This window comes from Salmo salar, chromosome ssa03, assembly GCF_905237065.1.
Source record: "Salmo salar chromosome ssa03, Ssal_v3.1, whole genome shotgun sequence".
In the NCBI taxonomy this organism is placed as follows: Eukaryota; Metazoa; Chordata; class Actinopteri; order Salmoniformes; family Salmonidae; genus Salmo; species Salmo salar.
In genome coordinates, this window is record NC_059444.1 from 65,598,142 (window position 1) to 65,617,201 (window position 19,060).

Below are 19,060 nucleotides of genomic sequence, written 5' to 3' on the forward strand. Positions count from 1 at the left end.
GGTGTTGACACGGTCGGAGATGATACTGAGTGTGCTGTTAATGAAATGTGTCAGCGAGCGATGTGTGTGTGTGTGTGTGTCTGCACTATATTGTGAGTGGTGATAATGTAATATGTCAGTGTGTTGGTTTTAGGTCTCTTGTGAACAGTAGTTGATGTCAAATGACAAATTCTGTCAGTGTGTGGGAATGTAGTATACATGACTATATGACACCTCTCTGTCTCTCCTTCCCAGGTGGCAGCTCCACAGAGGGTGACGGGCTGTTTGAGGGCGACTACGGGGGGCCTCCTCTCCCGGTGACCGAGGGCATGCAGCACATCCGTATCATGGAGGGCGTGTCACGCTCGCTGCCCTCCTCCCCCCTACTCTCCCACCAGGCCCTCAACATGAGACTGCAGCCCACCAAGAGGCTCCCAGGTAGTTACTCAACCACTGGTCCTAGTTCAGTTTTGGTCTGTAGACTCACTAGGGGAGGTTTGGCATAAACAAACTTACTGCTGTCCTTAGTTCAGTACTACTGTGTGGACAAAGCGAGAAGTATCAAGGAGCCTTGTTTTGTGCCTGCTGCATGTAGATTTGGTGTTGAAGGTGCGAAGATGCTTGCTTAACGCTGACGACATCTCCCACTTGATTCTAACTCCATTTGAACTGTATTCAGGGTCTCAGGATCAGACATGTCACACTGAACTGAATTACATTTCTGGACAGTTCATCCTATTCAAGTAGAACACTGTGGCTCCCGGCCCTTTTGAAGATCAAATCAAATGTATTTATATAGCCCTTCGTACATCAGCTGATATCTCAAAGTGCTGTACAGAAACCCAGCCTAAAACCCCAAACAGCAAGCAAAGCATGTGAAAGAAGCACGGTGGCTAGGAAAAAGAGGATGAACCAATTACATTCACAGAGGGCTGCTCTGCTTATATCACAACACTTTCATATTATCTGAGAATTGTCCCCACAATACAGTATGACGCCTGTCCTCATAAGGCTGGTTTTGCCTCCCTGCTGACTCCTCATTATGGTACTGAGATAAGGCCCAATGGGTGAATGAGGACCTGTCACCCCCTCGCTGAGCACCCCACTGCTTTACCATTCCACTGGGGTAAACTCATACCCCCCCCCCCACCAGGATGGTTAATGCCAGGGTGTTTGCGATAGGGGAGCGGCTGTGTGTAATTCCGAGGTAGAGGAGAGATAGGAGTGTGTAAGTGATGGTGTGTATGAGAAAATGAAGTGTGTGTGCGAGAGAGAGAGAGATTGGAATGGCATGTTTTTTGATGGCATGTCATGTGAATGTGTGACGTGGGAGTATTTGTCTATGGATAGCAGGGTGCATCGTAATATGACTGAAAGGTGGGAAAGTGTGTGACAAAGAGACTGGTATATTGGGTCCTTGAAAAGCACTATAAAAGTACCTATTATTATTATAGCAATGTGTTGGTTTTTCATGTGCAGGTATTTCAAGTGAGGGATTTCCATGAGAAGCTCTTGTTAGTTCTTGTTTTCCGCAGTATTATTCATCTCCCTGCAATGTCAGAGTTAAGAGGCTTTCAAGAAGCCCAAAAGTTATCCATGTCAAATCCTCCATCTCCCTTTTAGCCTCATAACCCTACATCACTTACCCCACCTCCGGTTAGTTCAGGCTGCATTGTGGGAAACGCATAATGTTACATCTCGGCGGGAAGCTGTGGGCTGTTAAAGAGGCTGGTAAGCCGACTGTGACATCGCTCCTCGACAGTGTCTGGCCCAGATAACATAACAAGGCGTCTCTCTGAAATCTGCCCCATAGATGGCAACAGGCCACCATTTCACAAGCTGGCCATCAAAACAGGAGAGGACCACAACAGGCTTGTGAAGATGAAAGGCTCTAATTGGATAGTTATTTTCAATACAGCTTCTCCACCAAGATAAGATGGCGCTCACAGTGTAGTTCTCTGTTCAGGCCACCAGGGTGTACTAGTCTGGGTTTTCCCTTTTTTCTTTATCACTCTCCATTTTCCCTCTTCCATCCATCCTCAGAGAGGGCGAGACAGCCGGTGAATCATTATGTGGTGGGAATGTTGCAAGCACTCTTAATTGTTCACCTGGTCAGGGTGTTTCACCATGCTCATAAAGGTCACAAACAAATGTGCGAGAGTGTCAAAGGGTGTGACCTGTATTTGGAGGAAGTGGAGCAGGACACAGATTTGAATATTAATATACAGTATATATGTCTTTAATTTCAACATTCTCTAGCTCTCTCTTTCTCTCCCCCTGTTCCGCTTCCTCTGAATCCACCAGGTATTGGCAGGCACCCAAAAGGCTAGGGCACATTGGATCATTGTCCTCAGTTTAGCCTAACAAGACCATTTCAAAACATTCCAAACGTCAACAATCCCTATAGATACAGGATAGTATATGTACAACAAAACGACTTGAACAAATAAATACCAGATGAAATGAATGATATCTGTGACTGAGCTATCAGGTCACATACTGTATGTTTATTAAATAATCAAATATACATTAGTCGGCAGAGAAAGCCTTCCATGCCATAACAATCCTAAAACAACAGTTCATATCAGTTATGACGCAGGCAGCAACCATTTCTCACACACACTCACACTAGCAGACGAGTGGGAAAAGGCTACACGCAACACACAATTTTATTTAATTTTTTATTTAACTCGACAAATCAGTTAAGAACAAATTCTTATTTACAATGACGGCCTACCCCGGCCAAACCCTAACCCGGACGACGCTGGGTCAATTGTGCGCCGCCCAATGGGACTCACAATCACGGCTGGTTGTGATACAGCCTGGAATCGAACCAGGGTCTGTAGTTACGCCTCTAGCACTGAGATGCAGTGCTTTAGACTGCTGCGCCACATGGGAGCCCCCATGACGTTTACAAAACATTATTGAAAACAAGTCATTGTAAAGAGGGAGAGTGTTTATGGGGGAAAGCCCAACAGAAACAACAGTTTGGAGTGGAACAATGAGTCTTGATAAAGGGTCAGGAAAAAATTGAGATGTTGGGCCTTTGTTAGGGGTTTCATTTTGCCTTGTTTTCAAGGTCTGTTTATCTGTCTACGGCTTTCTGTGTCCATCTGTGTTTGACAAACATAAAACAGCCTAGTCATATTCTCAAAGCGTATTATCTCAAACTACCTCCCATGAGTCCATATCAAATCTAGCTTTATTCTCTCATGCGTGTCCAATATGCTCTGGTGGACTTAAGATAATATAATCTCTTAATGTCTTTGTCCTGGGTCAGGCCTGTTAGGGAGGGAATTAAACAGTGATTACTGATTAGGTTTTAAGTGGAGCAGCTCTCACTGGACACCAGCAGGCAGCTGAGATGGATGGATCCTGATAGCCATTTGGATTTCCTATCCGTCTCACACTGAAATGTTTTCGAGGCATTATTCACACATTTTTCACCTTGGAAACAAAAGGGTTGGCTATATGGCGTGCTCAGACACGGGGAAAGATGACTCCTGCCAGGGACTGAATATTGGCTTTTGACCTCTTAAACCCTGAAGTTGACCCCATTGCTTGAATTAAAAGCTTTGTCTGTGGTTCTGTTTTGACACAGAGACACACACAGATAGAACAACATTGTTTTGACAAAAAAAAAAGATTCTTACATCCCTTCCATGAGGTATCTTATAACCACTCACCTGACATGACTGGAATCGGTGAAAACAAAGCTGAAGCTCATTTTTACTTCATATTTGATTACTTCAAGTTAGAGAAGAAGGATGGATGCACAGAGGATGTATCTAAAAGAGCTCAAGAGAGAAATGAGAGCACAAAGAAAGACATGTAGCGAGTGTAAGATTCAGAGATAGTGGGTGGAGAGAGATGAGGAGACAGGGAGAACTACTCACCCGGACACCATTAGTGGAGCGGCCGGTTAGCTAATCCAACAGTGTCTGAACGGAATAAGTGCTGGAGATTAAATTATGAGCCTGGCAGCCAGTCAGTAGGCATGTGGCGCAGACCGCTTGAGTGCTCTCACTGTTGGTGGCAGTCACTCACTATGGTGTCACCGTGTAGCCTAGCCATTCTACTCCCCTGGGAGCTGCCAGGCCTGGGTGCCCAGAACGTGGCAGTGTTTCCCCTTAGTCTAATTTAGGTGGGGCGAGCCTCCCCATGTAGCTATGCTCTTGTCCCCATTTTCCTGTTGCCATCCACCTAAGGAAAAATGGTATTGGGATTTTGCCTTGAATGTTCTCTACTCAGTGGTGGTCTATTAGGAATAATCCCTAAAGATAACCTATTGCTATGAGACTGATTAAAGCGTCCCACCTACGTAACAGCCACTGGCAGCCTGTGGCGCGATTTTCAAAACGTTAAAAATCCTATTACTTCAATTTCTCAAACATATGACTATTTTACAGCTATTTAAAGACAAGACTCTCGTTAATCTAACCACACTGTCCGATTTCAAAAAGGCTTTACAACGAAAGCAAAACATTAGATTATGTCAGCAGAGTACCAAGCCAGAAATAATCAGACACCCATTTTTCAAGCCAGCATATAATGTCACCAAAACCCAGAAGACAGCTAAATGCAGCACTCACCTTTGATGATCTTCATCAGATGACAACCCTAGGACATTATGTTATACAATACATGCATGTTTTGTTCAATCAAGTTCATATTTATATCAAAAACCAGCTTTTTACATTAGCATGTGACGTTCAGAACTAGCATACCCCCCGCAAACTTCCGGGGAATTCGCTAACATTTTACTAAATTACTCACGATAAACGTTCACAAAAAGCATAACAATTATTTTAAGAATTATAGATACAGACCTCCTCTATGCACTCGATATGTCCGATTTTAAAATAGCTTTTTGGTGAAAGCACATTTTGCAATATTCTAAGTAACTTAGCCCAGGCATCACGGGCTCGCTATTTAGACACCCGGCAAGTTTAGCACTCACCATAATCATATTTACTATTATAAAAGTTTGATTACCTTTTGTTGTCTTCGTCAGAATGCACACCCAGGACTGCTACTTCAATAACAAATGTTGGTTTGGTCCAAAATAATCCATCGTTATATCCGAATAGCGGCGTTTTGTTCGTATGCTCCAGACACTATCCGAAATAGTAAAGAAGTGTCGCGCGCATGGCGCAATTCGTGACAATAAAATTCTAAATATTCCATTACCGTACTTCGAAGCATGTCAACCGCTGTTTAAAATCAATTTTTATGACATTTTTCTCGTAGAAAAGCGATAATATTCCGACAGGGAATCTCCTTTTCGGCAAACAGAGGAAAAAATCCCAAAGGCGGGGGCGGTCGGGTCACACGCCTAAGCCCAGTGTCCCTTGATCGGCCACTTGAGAAAGGCGATAATGTGTTTCAGCCTGGGGCTGGAATGACGACATTCTGTTTTTTCCCGGGCTCTGAGCGCCTATGGACGACGTGGGAAGTGTCACGTTAGAGCAGAGATCCTTAGTAAATGATAGAGATGGAAAAGAAGTTCAAGAAATGGTCAGACAGGCCACTTCCTGTAAAGGAATCTCTCAGGTTTTGACCTGCCATTTGAGTTCTGTTATACTCACAGACACCATTCAAACAGTTTTAGAAAATTTATGGTGTTTTCTATCCATATGTAATAAGTATATGCATATTCTAGTTACTGGGTAGGAGTGGTAACCAGATTAAATCGGGTATGTTTTTTTATCCAGCCGTGTCAATACTGCCCACTAGCCCTAACAGGTTAAGTGCTTGAGGAAAGTGAATGTCACGAGAATTTTCAATCCCAATGATAATAACTAACAATCAATTAAGCTTTGACCAATCCCCAAGGTTTGTAAGACCCTGGGTTTAATAATAATTAGGCAAAGACTCAGCTTATGCAAAAGGTTTGTACAGTTTATTCACGAGAACGTTCTGAAGTCCACAATACAGAGACATGCCATGTTATAACTCACTCCCTACTTATGCACATACCTCCACACAAACAGTAGATAGCCTACGCACATACATACACACGAACAGTAGGTAGTTCCATCCCCCCGAGATTAGAGGGACCTTGAAAGGACTCCCTGTCCTATCGTAAGTTTCTCAGAGTTCTAGCCAGGTCAGGTCATACACAGTTTAATTGTTCTCGGTATCTTCTTAGTCACACACACACACATACACACATTTCTCTCCCTCACATGTCTCTACCGAACCTTATTGGACTTACATTTAGTACTTTAACTTCTATGGGCTACGTGGGACGCTAGCGTCCCACCTGCGGGACACAGCCAGTGAAATATCAGGGCGGCAAATTCAAAACAACAAAATGACATAATTCAACTTTCTCAAACATACAACTATTTTACACCATTTTAAAGATGCGCTTCTCCTTGATGTAACCACATTGTCCGATTTCAAAAAGGCTTTACAGCGAAAGCAAAACATTAGATTATGTTAGGAGAGTACATCGACAAAAATAATCACACAGCCATTTTCCAAGCAAGGACGTGTCAATAAAACCCAAAACAGAGCTAAATGCAGCACTAACCTTTGACAATCTTCATCAGATGACACTCCTAGGACATTATGTTACAAAATACATGTATGTTTTGTTCGATAAAGTTCATATTTATATCCAAAAACAGCATTTTACATTGGCGCGTGATGTTCAGAAAATGTATTACCACCAAAACGTCCGGTGAATATGCACATCAATTTACAAAAATACTCATCATAAACGTTGACAAAATATATAACAATTATTTAAAGAATTATAGATAGACTACTCCTGAATGCAACCGCTGTGTCAGATTTTAAAATAGCTTTACGGAGAAAGCGCATTTTGTAATATTCTGAGTACATAGCTCGCCATCACAGAAAGCTATACAGACACCCGCCAAGTTCGGGGCAACCTAAACTCAGAATTAGTATTAGAAATATTCTCTTACCTTTGCTGATCTTCATCAGAATGCACTCCCAGGACTGCTACTTCCACAAGAAATGTTGTTTTTGTTAGAAATACTCCATATTTATGTCCAAATACCTCCGTTTTGTTCGTACGTTCAGAGACAAAGTCAAAATGTTCCATAACCGGACTTAGAAGCATGTCAAACGCTGTTTAAAATCAATCTTTATGGTATTTTTTGCGTAAAATTACGATAATATTCCAACCGGACAATGGCGTATTCATTCAAGGAGAAAAAGAAGGAACAGCGCGCTCAAAAAATGTGGAAAAGAAATTAACTTTATGTTCTGAATACAAAACTTTATGTTTGGTGCAAACACATCACTGAGTACCACCCTTCATATTTTCAAGCATGGTGGAGGCTGCATCATGTTATGGGCATGCTTGTCATCGGCAAGGACTTGGGAGTTTTTTATGATAAAAAGAAACAGAATAGAACTAAGCACAGGCAAAATCCTAGAGGAAAACCTGGCTCAGTCTGCTTTCCAAAAGACTGGGAGACAAATTCACCTTTCAGCAGGACTATAACCTAAACCACCAAGGCCAAATATACACTGGAGTTGCTTACCAAGATGACATTGAATGTTCCTGAGTGGCCTAGTTACAGTTTTGACTTGAAATCGGCTTGAAAATGGCTGTCTAGCGATGATCAACAACCAACTTGACAGAGCTTGAAGAATTTTTTAAAGAATAATGTGCAGATATTATACAATCCAGGTGTGCAAAGCTCTTAGAGACTTACTCAGAAAGAGTCACAGCTGTAATCGCCGCCAAAGTATTTTGACTTGGGTGTATATACTTATGTAAATTCGATTTCTGTATTTCATTTTCAATAAATTTGCAAAAATATCTAAACATGTTTTCACTTTGTCATTATGGGGTATTGTGTGTATATGGCTGAGGGAGAAAAAATGATTTAATCAATTTTGAATTCCAGCTGTAACACAACAACATGTGGAATAAATACTTGCAGAAGGCTCTGTATACTTGTTGATTGTCTCTCCCTCATTTATCCATGCCCTGTACAAACATACTCTTTTACCACCGCCACACTAACCACCACACTAATGACAGCAGGCTCTGGAAATAAAGGAATGCTTAGAGGACGAGTTCCTTTCTACCCCCACCTTTCCCTCTATCACCGGCTGGGGAGCCTGGGGGGTATGACGTGATTGGAGGGATGCTACTGCCTCACTTCCTCCCTCGCCTCCCCTGTCAGGTGACTGCCATTAAACATGCTGTACTCTGCTACCTCTCTCTCATTCACTCCCTCTGTGTCCACGTCACACGTCATCTGTGAAGGGACAAAAATTAGGCTTCAGTTTGAGAGCGGAGGAAAGACGCTTTTCAGAGCTGAGAATTGGTTTGAATGGAAAGTTGATTATCCTCCCCTCCTGGGATTGTTTGTCAACAATTCTTGCAGAACGGAAGAAATTTGGGTTTTATTTTCTCAAGCTTTTACTGAGGGAAGGATTTAGTTAAATGGTGAGAACCCTTCCAATAAGTCTGCTTTTCTCTTCTCGTTCTATCTCTCTCTTACTCTGGAGGGTAGTGTGTGAGGAGATGCCGTGATTTATATTTGAATATGTTATAATTGCATGTTATTTTGTTGCATGTCTTATGTATGTATATTTCTCGATGACTGTGTATACTTGTGTGTTTTAAAGAAAACATACTTGTGTCTGGGCCTTTGCGAGATAATGTACTGTAGCCAATAGACATTCAGAGAAGCCACCACCTCCACCCACAGGTGTATCCCCCTGGGAAATCCTATAGCCAAGCCAAAGCCAATCAGAACCGGTGTAGGCGGTCATGGCAACTCTGAACACACTCTGAGGCACCTATCGGTCGTCAAGGAAACCGCTTACATAAGAAGAACCCACGCGGAGGAAGGAAGTCAGTGGCACCCTCAGGGACACGGGCAGCTGTCATTCTTTCACACACGTAAAGGAACAGTCAGTCCTTGTTAGGGAGACTAATCACGCTACACCATCTCCACCACTACTCAATATCATCTCAGATGTATCAACAGTGACACATACTACTGGCAGCAATGGACTGACCAGATGTCCACGGTCAAATGTAAAGAAGACTGTCCCAAAGGAGGTTTGATAAGAAAGAAATGTAATTTTTGTTAAAGTCGAATGCTCAGACAGAACAAAATGCAGACAGGAAGCAGGTTTACGTCCAACCTTTTTTTATGCAAGTAAAGTACATGTCGTGAAAATAATTTTTTTCTGTGAACTTTCCAAATGTCGGCAAAACAAAATACGCTAGACAAACTGTGATCTTTTTATATCTAAAGTTAATTATGCGAGAATTGGAGGATGAAACACCTTTTTATGTGCAGATGTTTATATAATAACCATCATATCGAAGTAAACTTGGATTCTCATGATGATATGCTGTGGTCCTCCCACTACGACTCGGAAGTTTATTAGGCTACAGATGAGTTAAATTATGATGAACTTGACAGGGTGGTGAAAGTGCAAGGTGATGAGCTTGATGCTTCTTTCCAATAAATATTGAGGGATCATATTCTGGTGACATGATCATCGATGCTTGGCTGCCGTTTGACAAATAAAAATAATCAAGCTCTTTAGTCCATAATAATCTCATCCTGTAGGCTGTACCCGCATTGTATGTGCAAGCTGTTGGCTAGAGCGCACGTGGGAACATTCGCTATATAACACATTTTAGGAAACACATCAGTAGAGTTGAAAATGCAATAAAACCCCATTTAACTTGTATTTTTTATTGGGTACATGGGAATTTAACTGCGAAAGTTATTTGTATGTGCACTACATCATCACGCACAGACTTTTATCTGCAACAAGTCAATTTGATGGAAACATCTCTGGTGGGAAAATGCGCATATTGTTTTTATGCAGAGTTTATAATATTTGCATGAAAATCTGTCGCCTATTGGATGGAAACCTAGCTAGTGTTGGTCATTTTGCCACTGTGGAGGTCATACCCAACTGAGGTCTTATCACAATTTAATCTGTCATTTTTTTAATATTCTGGAGTATTGCCTGTTTTCCATTTTTCACCTTATTGCTTTGGTGGATGAGTGTCTCGTTCAATTAGTCTTCTCACTGTAGAAACTAAATCTGTAAAATGCACAGTACAGTAGATATTCTGGTATTTAAACTTGAAACTATTTACTCTTGCTTTCCCAGCGACCCTATTGGAGATAGAAAACCATACAAATGGGCCTCTAAAGTCCTATTGAAGTCATACAGTGTGCTATTTATGCCCAATCATAAATGTCAATAGGTTTGGCCCGTTTTCCATAATTTTTCTTCCTCTTTGTTTCCTGTAAACATTATTGCTATTTAAGTGAGCGTCTATGTCATTGTCACAGCATCCGTTTGTTATTGTTATCGTTGTGTTCTGTTTACATAGCCCTGCAATACCCCATAAATGATGACTCTCATTGTACCAGCCAGGGCTGTTCAATATGACCTGCCATCGTTATTGTTTTTGTAATATGACCTACCAGAGCTATTCCCGCTGAATGTCTTGTGCTGATGAAAATTGCTCTTGTAAGTCAACCCGGCTAAGCATGCCAGCTAATTGGATAATAACCGCAACAATAGCATTGGACTAATCGTCTGCACTTGCCATCTATCACCGAGCAGGCGCTAGTGACTACTCGCTTGTTAGCACTGCTCTCGTACTGTAGCATGTATGCTAGTGAGCGAGTTTCTACTGTATTTACAGAGGCCATTATGGCGTTGCACAGTCCGGTACACAATCAGGGGCGAAAATCTGATATCCACTTTGGAGGGGAAAATTACATTACATTTTCTCAAGAGCAATTCCTGAGGGGGACACCAAAAGTAGTGCTGTAACACATAGCCTACATTGTAATATGGTAAATGTATATTGAGGAACCAAAGAAATAAGGTGTTTGCCGTACTCCTAACTACCGGTACCCAAAACTACACAACTAATCACAACAGCAATACCATTGCCTTTAACAAATCTTAGTTCAGTCACCAGTTTAAGTTGAGAGTAGGGGTATCCATGGCATTTTCCAATTATGTTCCTATTTTACAAGTAAAAAAAATTGAGAACCTTTCATAATGTTGCCAAACAAAGACTCAACAAACTTACCTGAGACTCCCTGTCTCTGCCAGTCTGTCCCTGCATATCTGTCCCCAACTCTGCTGTCTGTGTGCCATCTGTTGCCTGCTCTGCCTAATGACATCATTGTGAAACATTTCCATTAGAATTTAATTTCTTTCTTATGAACATTTTATCAACTAGTCTTTGAGATATTAGGCTACTAGGGTTCTTACTTTGCGTTTTGGTGTACTGAAAAATACTCTGATGTCTGTCTTTTATTTTTCTGCCATTTTTCTACCTGGCTGGCTGGCTGGCTACACACACAGTGTGTAGGTTATTTACAGTAGGAGATGGGCTTCTATCATCTTCAATCATTCTATATGGGCTTCGATCTAAAAGGTAGCTAGCAAATGTGAAACGGATTAAAATGACAAGAGTTGACAGCTGTATGAGTTCACCATTTACACAACATATGCTGCAACCTTTTGTAATTTTAATAGTTTGTTTCATATTGGCTGGCTTCCAACAATAGCTGAATTTGCAAAGCTAGCGAGCACCAATTCAGTTTCAGTGGTGTTTGCTATAATCTTTGCTACCCGGGTTAAATAAAGGTGAAATAAAATAAAGAAATAAAAGTTCCCTTGCGACAATTTAGCTTTTGCAACGAGACCATTAAATATATTTAAGACAATGGTAGAAGAGAGTGTAGTTCTGTTCAGTTTGGACTTCAGTTTATCGCTAACCTTATCACAGGGACTTTGAAGCACTAACTTACATCATCTGCATGCTGATTCCATCTTTGACGACGCCACATAAATTGAATAGGTACTAGCTAGCTTAATAGTTAATATTTGTGCGCTAGCTCTGCATATTCAGCTAGTGTGTGTGTGCGCGATTGACTGGATGAACCTCACGGCAGTTACCTAGCAAGCTAAGGAACTGGCAGTGGATCAAACCATTGTGAGGCAAAGGGCGGGGGGGTCGCAATCTTTTGAAACTTAAAAACGCGCTATTAAGTGTCTATAATCAGCACAATTGCTTTCATTGCGTATTATTAATATTATTTAAATTACATAGTTATGTTTCAGTGATATATTGGGGGGGACAAATCATATTTTTCCCAGGATGGGGGGGTCGTGTCCCCCCCGGGATTTCCGCCCCTGTACACAATATAGCGGTGACCCTCAGTCAACTAGGCTGATGGATGACCCAATGCAGGAGGCTTCACCTCGTAGCCACCTCACGTGTGACAATTCGCCCTCTAATGGCTCAGTAATGGAATGTGGGGCGTGTGTTACCGCGGCTCACATCCCAGGCCTCTCGGAGATGATGGGTCAGTGTGTGACAGCGGAGGTGTGTAGATGGGATTGTGATGGATTTGCTGGCCACCACTGACATTACATTTTTTTCATCTGCCGTTGTGAATGAGCAATGCTAGATCAAAGAAGTGGAGTTGCTTTTGCGGTACAGTAGCATCACGTCTGCTTTTATGAAATGCTTTGTTTTTGTCATGGTGTTGTTTCTTAGGATTCAAGACATTGGGTTTGGCGTTCAACATGTCTCGTGGCTAATTTGATCCTGTAGCCCAGTGCAGATGGCAGGTTCTAATTGTGCAATCTATTCAACCCCACCAGCTCCTGTTAATGAATGATCAAGACAAGACTCTTACTCCTAGGGTGTATTATGGATTCAACCCACGCTCTTCCAGCTATATTGAAGAGATGCACGACATATGATAAAGTATGTGCTGGGCTACATGTACTTATGCTGACATTTATTCAGAGACACTGGCTTTTTAATCCATCTCAACTATGTCTTGACTATAGAAGTCACAAATAAGGAATATCCTACTCTCACACACAAACGAGTGCTGCACACGCACGATTGCACACGTGACCCGCTTCTCGGCCGACCTGTACGTGCTGTGCAGACCGCTCGCTCACAAACATATTTTCTTACTCTGTAATCTCGTTAAGCAGGATTTATGAATCCATCATAGTGACAGCCTAGCCCCTGTAGAGGAGGGTATTGTAAAGCCCCTTCTCTTCTTAGAAAGTGCTGCCGCAGAGAAATGTCACATCTGTCCCTGAAGGGATTTTCTACGCCCATGATGCACTTACACCATCTTATTAATTCCCTTCGTATTGCCCCCATCCGCTAACCTACACACTCCTCCTTTTCTCTCATTGGCTTCCGGTAAGCATAAGCTTTAATGGAAGGTGTGTCCTTTGGCGTTCTGGTGCGATGGGGAGGTTCTCTCTGGGCTTGACAGCTGGCGGGCAGAGTTAGCATCTCCATCCAATGAGGAATAGCCAGGAGAGAACAAGGACGTAGCATCGTTAGCAGTGGTTTTTGTAGTAGTGCCTGTGATGCGACCCAGTGTTTACTGGTTCAGTGTATTCGCTGTTCGACGGGCTTATGTAAGTTGTTGCATGCCAGAAAGTGGTTCTTAACCCAATTCTCTGTCTCTAAATATCTCACCATTATAAATAGAAATGCAACATCTGGCATTCAGATCTGATTGTTCAGTTCTTCAGCCATAATGAGGTAGTGCTATTGCAGAGAATAGACACTAAATATGTTATCTTGGGAGTATTAAACAGATTTCTCACATGTCGTTGCCAGACCTTGAAGCTAGGAGAGAGCAAAGATGACAGACCGGATTTGTCTCCTTGAAATGTGTTGGTTAGAGTGGAGCATGGAGGCATATGCCAATCCACCAGGAAGACATCTCCATACTGTTCTAACCTGAGGAACGATTTTACTCCTAGAATGACACTTCCTTGGAAAACAAGTAACCCTTTACACAGTCCTCTCAGTAAACACATTGGTTGGTTCAAAAGCGAGGTCGGTATCACTTTTTAGTGGATCCTGAGGAGAATTGTCTCACCCACTCCAAGAGCAGTGTTTTTACATGACAGGACTATGTTGTCTTCAAGCTGCAATCAGTTTTCTGGCAACTTTTACCTCACAGAACCTCCCCTTAAACCCCTGGAAGGAGTTGAACTCCAGCTAAACTCAAGCAAGGGACCTTGAAACAGCACATAGTTCTTTGTTAGCTTTTGAGGAGTGTGGCTACTCTTGCCCAGACAACTACTGTAGCTCTCATGCCAGATTTCACTGTCTTTTTTCTGGCCTAAGGATGATGGAAGTATATGAGCTCCGAACACTTTGAAGTCCCGCCCGGGGAGGGGTAAACCATATTGCGGTGTTCTCCCATGTAACGAATGACAGCTCGTCCCAGCAGACAGACGGTTTGAGAAATGTTGTATACCCAAGAGCAGATCTCCAGTCAAACTCCAGAGAGTTCACTGATCAACTCCGCTGTCACTTTTCAGGGATTCATACCATCTACATGTCTTCAATTAATTGTCCAGTGAAAATCTCACTTTTTAATATTCTGTTAACTTACAGTGCATTCGGAACCTCGTGAATGACGCAGCGGTCTAAGGCACTGCATCGCAGTGCTAGAGGCGTTACTACAGGCACAGGTTCGATCCCGGGCTGTGTCACAGTCGGCCGCGACTAGGAGACTCATGAGGCGGCGCACAATTGGCTCAGAGTTGTCTGGGGTAGGGGAGGATTTGGCCGGCCAGGATGTCCTTCTCCCATTGCGCTCTACATTTACATTAACATTTACATTTACGTCATTTAGCAGACACTCTTATCCAGAGCGACTTACAAATTGGTGCATTCACCTTATGATATCCAGTGGAACAACCACTTTACAATAGTACATCTATATCTTTTTTTTGGGGGGGTTTAGGAGGATTACTTTATCCTATCCCAGGTATTCATGCTAGCGACTCCTGTGATGGGCCGGGCGCATGCATGCTGACTTTGATCGCCAGTTGTACGGTGTTTCCCTGACACGTTTGTGCGGCTGCCTTCCAGTTTAAGTGAGCAGTGTGTCAAGAAGCAGTGCGGCTTGGCAGGGCCTTTCCAAATCATGTCCAATCAATTGAATTTACCACAGGTGGACTCCAAGTTGTAGAAACATCTCAAGGATGATCAATGGAAACAGGATGCACCTGAGATCAATTCGAGTCTCATAGCCAAGGGTCTGAATACTTATGTAAATAAGGTATTTCTGTTTTAAATTTTTAATACATTTGCAAAAAAAATCTGTCTTTGCTTTGCCATTATGGGGAATTGTGTGAAGATTGATGAGGGAAACATTTATTTTATCCATTTTAGAATAAGGCTGTAATGTAATTGTGGGGAGAAAAAGTCAAGGGATCTGAATATTTTCCAAATGCACTATATACCCAAATAATGTTGTTAACTCATCCTATACTCATATTTGTGGCCAAAGGAAAAAAAAAAAACATTAGAAAAACCCCACCTCAAACTTGTATCTCGAACAGACTGTTTCAAAAAATGCTCACTATTTCCTCATAGAGGAGGATTAGCTGGCCAATCGGCGGTCTACTCGCATTAATATTTTTTATGACCACACCGTTCTGTTGTTGGGGTACACCCACACCCTTCCAACACAGAAAAGCAGATTTTTAACAAACTTAATTAAAACATTTAGGAAGGAAAACTATTTCACTCATTGTAATTCATTATTATAGGTCATAGTTCATAGAAATCTGGAAAAGCTGGACAGTTACTTTAAAAAGAGAGAGAAGAAAGGACTGCAATAGCACAGCTGGAATACTTTTGTCTTGTAGTATCATTCTGGAGAGGATGATGACGTCTCCTCCTAACTGTTGCCCACTGGAAGCTTAAAGGAGAGCGGGCTTTGACCATTAGCTGATATTCCTGTCTATTTTTTTCCCTCATTAATTTAAACATTTTCTTAGGATGCTGTGTTTGTCATGGCTCTCGCTCCGAATGACACACTCGTCTGAAACCGCTTCCCCACAGCCCAGAGTGTGATTCTCTTATAAGTCTGTCAACTCTCTCCAGCTCCACATAGTAGGCCAAGATTTGGTGCACTGGCTGGCATCTCCAAAAGCTGCATGGTGAACTCACATAGTCTTCACATCTGCTTGTCAAGAAACAAACTGTGGAAGGACTGACTTTGTAATCACTTGTCCAATCTATAAATATTCCCACTGTTCTCACATTGTGAAAGCCGGACGAAAACCTGCTGTGGTCAGAATACTGCTACTTTAAAACTCAGGGAGCATCTATTCTTAACAGTTTGTGGGCATTCCCCTTTCTTTTCACATGTCAAAGAGACAGATGTGATTTAGTTGGTTTCTTTTGTTTTTCAAAGCACAATTAATGGAATGCATGCTTGAATTGCCACCAACATATGTCTTAAACTTTTCACTTTATGAGTTTCATGTTTCCTAATTACTCCCTTTGTATTCCCCACCCCGGGGCGGAGAAACAACCTATTTTTGTTTGAATTCCGTGTCTGTTCCTACTAATTTTATACTTGTTTTCAAGAGTTGTCTCTAGGCTTGTTGCAACAACATTTTATAGTTACCATATTTATGTGTTGTGTGTTAACTTATACACGCAAAATCAGATGACACCCAGTGCTGACTGTAAGTGCAGCTGTTGTGGCTGGATGTAGATGTCTTGGTAAAGCTAACAAACAGCAGGTATGGTATCTTGTTGCATAAACAAGACAAGGCCATCCACTGACCCTACCAGACATGCAGGTATGACAGATTGGCCGTCTCTTAAAAGCAGTGACACATGACCCACCCTGACTCCGACACCCCCTTGTCCGCTGCCGATGGCTCTCGGGGAGGCAAGGTCAAAGGGGTGATGACCCTGGGCCCCTCGTTTGACCGTCCCCGTGACCCAACAACAGAGTAACTATACCCTCCCCCCTACACAGCCTGAGTTGACACACTTCCCATAAGCATTACCATCTGTGCTCTGGTCCTCCTCTTCACAAGCCAGCCCTCTCTCTCTTTCTCTGTCTGGTTAATGGTTCCCTCTCTCCTCCTCTCTGTGGCTCCCTGCCCTTTTTCTGTCTGTCTTTCTTTCTCTGTGAATGTATGTGTGTGCTTGTGGGACCATTTTTGGAGGGGGGGTCTTCTCCCTGTGCCAAGAATACTGACCTGGATATGCACTGTTCCGGTAAGCCTGACCCCTTCTGTCAGTCAGGACCTTGTGTGTGTGTGTGTGTGTGTGTGTGACGTTTCTCCCAACTTTAACAGCACTTTTTCATAAAGAAAGGCAGAGAGCAATGCTGAGGTCGCTGAATGAGTTTGGTGGTTTCTCGCTGGCCCCCCTCCCTCTCTCTCTCCCTCCTTTCTTCCCTTGCTCTGTGGTGTTTGGACTCCAACCCTTTCAGACTCCTTATGGTTTCTGTTGAAGTCTCAGCCAGTGGTATTCTCTGAAGACTTACAGAACAACCAAACCGCCAGCGCAGGCCTCGCCTCCCCCCTCCACCGTCCCAGCTCCAATGTAGGAAAAAAGAACCAGGACAAAGCAGACCAGCTCATTTTACATCAGACTACTGGAACTATACAGACCCATTTTAGCAAGGGCTGCTTTTGCGCTCATTGTGGGGGTACAACACTCTTACCTATCATGGATTGCTCCGCATCAATGAGGAAGACGTGTGTCCGCACAGGGGTGAGGTGTTCGCGACAAAGGTGTTTGCGGCGGCGCCGGGAACAGGGTTGTGGAGGTGACGCTATGGCAACAGGAGTCGGTCATGCCTCCTCGTTACTCCGGAGATTGTTGTCGGATATCTGCTGTTTGTCCCATGGGCAGACCTCAGAGCTGCCTCGCATTGAGACAGGCCACACTGGAGGAAGTGATGGACAAGAAATGGATGGAGAAGGAGGAGGTGAGAATAGAGGGAAGAAGTAGAGAATGGAGAAGAGGTGGGGAGAGTTATTGAATGCGGACAATCGCTGTCTCATTGTCCATCGCAGCTCATTCAAAGCTCTTCTTTCTCTCTATCCCCACCTGACTCCATTAGACGATCCATAGTAATACTCAATGATTGACAGCACGTTTGACTAATAACCTCTCACTGTGTACTGTAGTTCATAGGCCTCGTTCCTCCCCTCACCAGAGCAAGGTATCAGTGAGAGACAGGAGGCTGTGGATGATGAGGAGGCATGGCATCTGTCTGTAATAAACCCTGTGATAATGATACATATTTGACCTCCATTATCACCTCTGTCAGCTCATTACATTTGATCCATTGGAAAACCTCTGTGTGGAGTGTGTGTCACGAAGAGAGATGGAGATGGGCCAGAGGCATGGCTGAGGTGTCATCCGTCTCGATTAAGGGAGATTTAGTTGGAGATGTGGAGACACAAATGGAGGGAGATCACAGCATAAATGGTGTTCGATGAGCAAAAGAAAGAGGGGTGTAAATTCGGATAGTGTCTCTAGAGAAGGAAGAATATTGTATTGAACTGAGGTTTTATGTAATTTCAGTTCATTTGTGAGATATTGAGTACACAGTTTAACTGTAACACTGTAAACAAATGATAGGTGTTTTGTTAACTCTTGCTGGCACGGGAGTGCAGCATTTAGTTGTTTAATTGCTCAAGTTACTGTCTCCACAACTGTTTTTAATACTGTCTCCAGCATATGTTGAGGGTATTTATTCCTGGATCTCCATACAGATAGACCCATCTCATTCATCGCCCAGCCTTGCCTCTCTTCCACCACCACCACCCACCCCCAGAACCTCTGAAGCCACTCCACTCTGTGCAGCTCCACTAACTCAAACCAGCTTGCTGACTTATTTTCGGACAAGTACTTTCGGAGCATAGCGCTTACGGGCATTGTGATCTTACCTCCCCTATAGGTCTATGTCTTTCTCTCTCTGTCTGCGTCTGTCTGTCTTAAAAATAAAAGATCCAACTCCGACTCTCCACCAAAATTGTAATCCAAAAAAAGGGTGACCTGCCAACAAGTTCAGTATGTGTTGTTGTTAAGATGACCTGCCACTCAAACTGCTGCCTATGATGGCATTTTATTTTCAATACAAAAAAAAACATTTCTTCAGGTGCGTTATAAGATAGTTGTGATTTGTAGAAGTACAGTAATGATTTCTAAGCATTGGAAACCTACTCCAGAGGAGTTGGGAACAATGTGTCAGTGCCATTGGAATGA

General features: G+C 42.8%; 1 protein-coding gene across 1 annotated transcript in view; it reads left to right on the forward strand.

Moving 5' to 3' along the window:
* LOC106601254 (protein TANC2-like) overlaps window positions 1-19,060 on the forward strand; it is a 149,275-nt gene that overhangs the window by 98,379 nt on the left and 31,836 nt on the right. The window contains 1 exon segment of the mRNA XM_045715128.1: window positions 235-417. Coding sequence (XP_045571084.1) covers window positions 235-417 — 183 coding nt within the window.